This window comes from Ylistrum balloti, unplaced genomic scaffold, assembly GCF_031769215.1.
Source record: "Ylistrum balloti isolate Yb309-2 unplaced genomic scaffold, AGI_CSIRO_Ybal_v1 Utg370006, whole genome shotgun sequence".
In the NCBI taxonomy this organism is placed as follows: domain Eukaryota; kingdom Metazoa; phylum Mollusca; class Bivalvia; order Pectinida; family Pectinidae; genus Ylistrum; species Ylistrum balloti.
The window spans coordinates 873966-876743 of NW_026782081.1; the positions used below are offsets into that span (position 1 = coordinate 873966).

A 2778-nucleotide genomic window follows, 5' to 3' on the forward strand; every position below is an offset into this window, starting at 1 on the left:
TATGATGTTTTATCACTGTAACAAAGAGTATATGTAGGTGGACATGCTGCATAGCATTCTAATATTGGAACTTCAAAATTTAACAAATAGGAAGTTTAAATTTTGATCGAAAGATGTAGACTAGGCAAAAAATATGATTTATTTATAATACATTTATAATACATTTATATACATTTAAATCAGAACAACATACAAAATTTTAACAATAAGAAAATCAGGGGGAAAAAAGTCTGCTAAATTTTTAATCAATTGATGTTCAGTAAATCACTATTACAAGTAAAGAAGATAAAAAATGCATCCCAAATTTGGAGGAAACTAATTGAAAACTAAGGATTTACAGGTAAATCTCATCTCACAGGCAATATTGAAACAATGCATAAAACAACACTTCCAAAAACTCTTATTTAAATACCATTTACCAAGACACAGCTTAGTCATTATGGTAAGGTTTCAAAAACAATGTTTAAAATTTGATAGAATGGATTTTAGATTACATTGTGCTGATATGTGGAAAACATAACTATATGTCATGATGATAAAGCAAATGTCAGGCGACACAAATATATAATGTAATATCACATGTGATCACACTACATTTTTTATATAAGTATATAAAAATTACTTTAATACATGCAGCAAGTATCTAAAGGCTTATATTTTGGACCTTGAACGCGATGTCAACCTTTGGTTTGAGTACTACTTTAAACTACAATTATGTCACAGCCATATCATGTTACATTTTTAAGCTGTCACATGATCTGCACTTGTATTTCCGTATTTCTAGACTTAAAGCAGATAGTTTAGCTTTCACGGATAGAATCTGATCTCAATATTTTGCACTGGCCATAGGAATTTATGATCTATACAATAAATATGCATAATTAGTAACTAATGGTATTTGATTACCCATCTGTGTTCTGTTGATCAATAGTTTGTTAACATTCCTTTCTGTATTGTCAAAAAATAAAACAGTTTATGGCTGAAGCATGACATGAACATTTGTACGAGACACTTTTACGGCATTTACAAAAGTGTAACAATCTGGGAACTTTCACCTGTTGCAAAACAGAATGCTGAAGTTATGACAATTGTGACTACTACTTCCAAAGATGAACCTGCATATCAACTGGTAAAATGTGTCTAAAAATAAAACTTGATGCGTATTTTGTAAAAGGTTGCTGCTTTTTGTTTAATCTATTTTTTTAAAAAAGTGTATAAAAAATCATAATTTTATTGAATTTGGGTACCATCAACTCACACTGATGCTTTAGTTTGATATAAGTCATTACAATAAATGCTTAGATTGTAAAATATTTAAATGTATGGTCTACTAAACCAAAATGATACAGGCTGGTAAGCAGATCATTTAAGGTTAAACATTTAGACCTGTATGTATAAGACACACCTTAACTACATTCCATGATCCTTTTATATTCGCCTTCACTTTTATTTGTTCACAAGATCAAAGCTCTTGACAATAAACTTCATTCTGTATCTTACACACAGAAACAGGTAACAATAAATATTTTCTTAATTTTGTGAACCTGTAAACTGTGACCAGTTCTTTTGGTCATACATAAACTTTGAAGAATTCATGATCATGTCAACATTTATGGACATGCCTGGCTGCACACTGATAAATCTCTAAGCCGGTACACAGCGTTCCTTGTGTAGCATGCCCCTCACAGCTATATCAAATCTAGTAGTCATACAGGTGTCAGCGCAAACAGACATCTAACTGCCAATCATCGTTGTGATTAGTAAGGTAAACCTTATTATGAATTGGGGTTAAAGGTGCCCGCGGCTAGGGTGTACTACTCTTTCTTACTTGTTACAAAATACACATCACCATGATATTGTTATTTATCTTACCCATGATGGCAAATCTTCCACTCGAGCCAATATCGTCGATTCCTCATCCTTTGCTATTTGCTGTTGTATCTTTATCTGCAGGTGTTTTCGCTGGGTGATTTTTTCTTTCCATACGTATGCAAGAAGTCCTAAAAGAATCCAACTTGGACTAAACTGAGTGTATCCAAAACCATATACAGCAAGTGCAACTCCGGCTAACTTAAAATAACGCAAAATTATCGGAAGTAACCGAGTTTCATCCCCGGCTGCCTTCTTCTTTGCTACAGCGGTTTTCTTGTCGTCTGGCATGGCTAGTTTTAATTTTTTAACATTGCTTGTCGTCAGCGAAAATACTTCAGACGAACTGACACTCCACCGTGTACACCTTTTGCTTACCGTAAATATCGATACAGACAGCCTTGAGGCTCGCAGTGACCTTGGTATAGGTTCATTACTATAATAGGGGAGATAAGGTTGACATAATTGCAAAACATTCTCATCAGTTTTTTTGTTTACAAAACATTTCAAAAGCAAAAAATGCAGAATTTCATATCTAGATTAAACAAATTTTAGTCTTTTGATAAAAATTTTATGTTGTGTGTTTTCATAGTATATCAACAAATTGACAGGTGAAGTCACTCCCTGAGACATTAGGATGATTCTGATTGCTATGTCGTAAATATTTACATTTTATTGACAACTAAATTAATGTCCTTTATGACAAATTTACTATAATTAATAACAATTGTGTATGTAGGTATGCGGTAATTTATTTTATATATCTATCTTACGGCTTACACTATGTCGTACTGTGTGTTGACGTCTCACTTCTGGTACATACCTGAGCTTGAAAATGGCGGCGTTAGTGATGAGACAACCATAACCTACTGTCTGACTGCAGGTTTTAAACCGTGTTGTGTTTCTGCG

The 2778-nt window shown here is 33.0% G+C and overlaps 1 protein-coding gene across 3 annotated transcripts in view; it reads right to left on the bottom strand.

Moving 5' to 3' along the window:
• LOC132548244 (extended synaptotagmin-2-like) overlaps nt 1-2241 on the bottom strand; it is a 37859-nt gene extending 35618 nt beyond the window's left edge. For all 3 annotated transcript variants that reach the window (XM_060212088.1, XM_060212089.1, XM_060212087.1), the window contains exon 1: nt 1873-2241. In XM_060212088.1, the coding sequence (XP_060068071.1) occupies nt 1873-2160 (288 nt within the window). In that variant the 5' untranslated portion in view covers nt 2161-2241. The remainder of the gene's footprint in view (nt 1-1872) is intronic.
• Nucleotides 2242-2778: the final 537 nt, after the last annotated feature.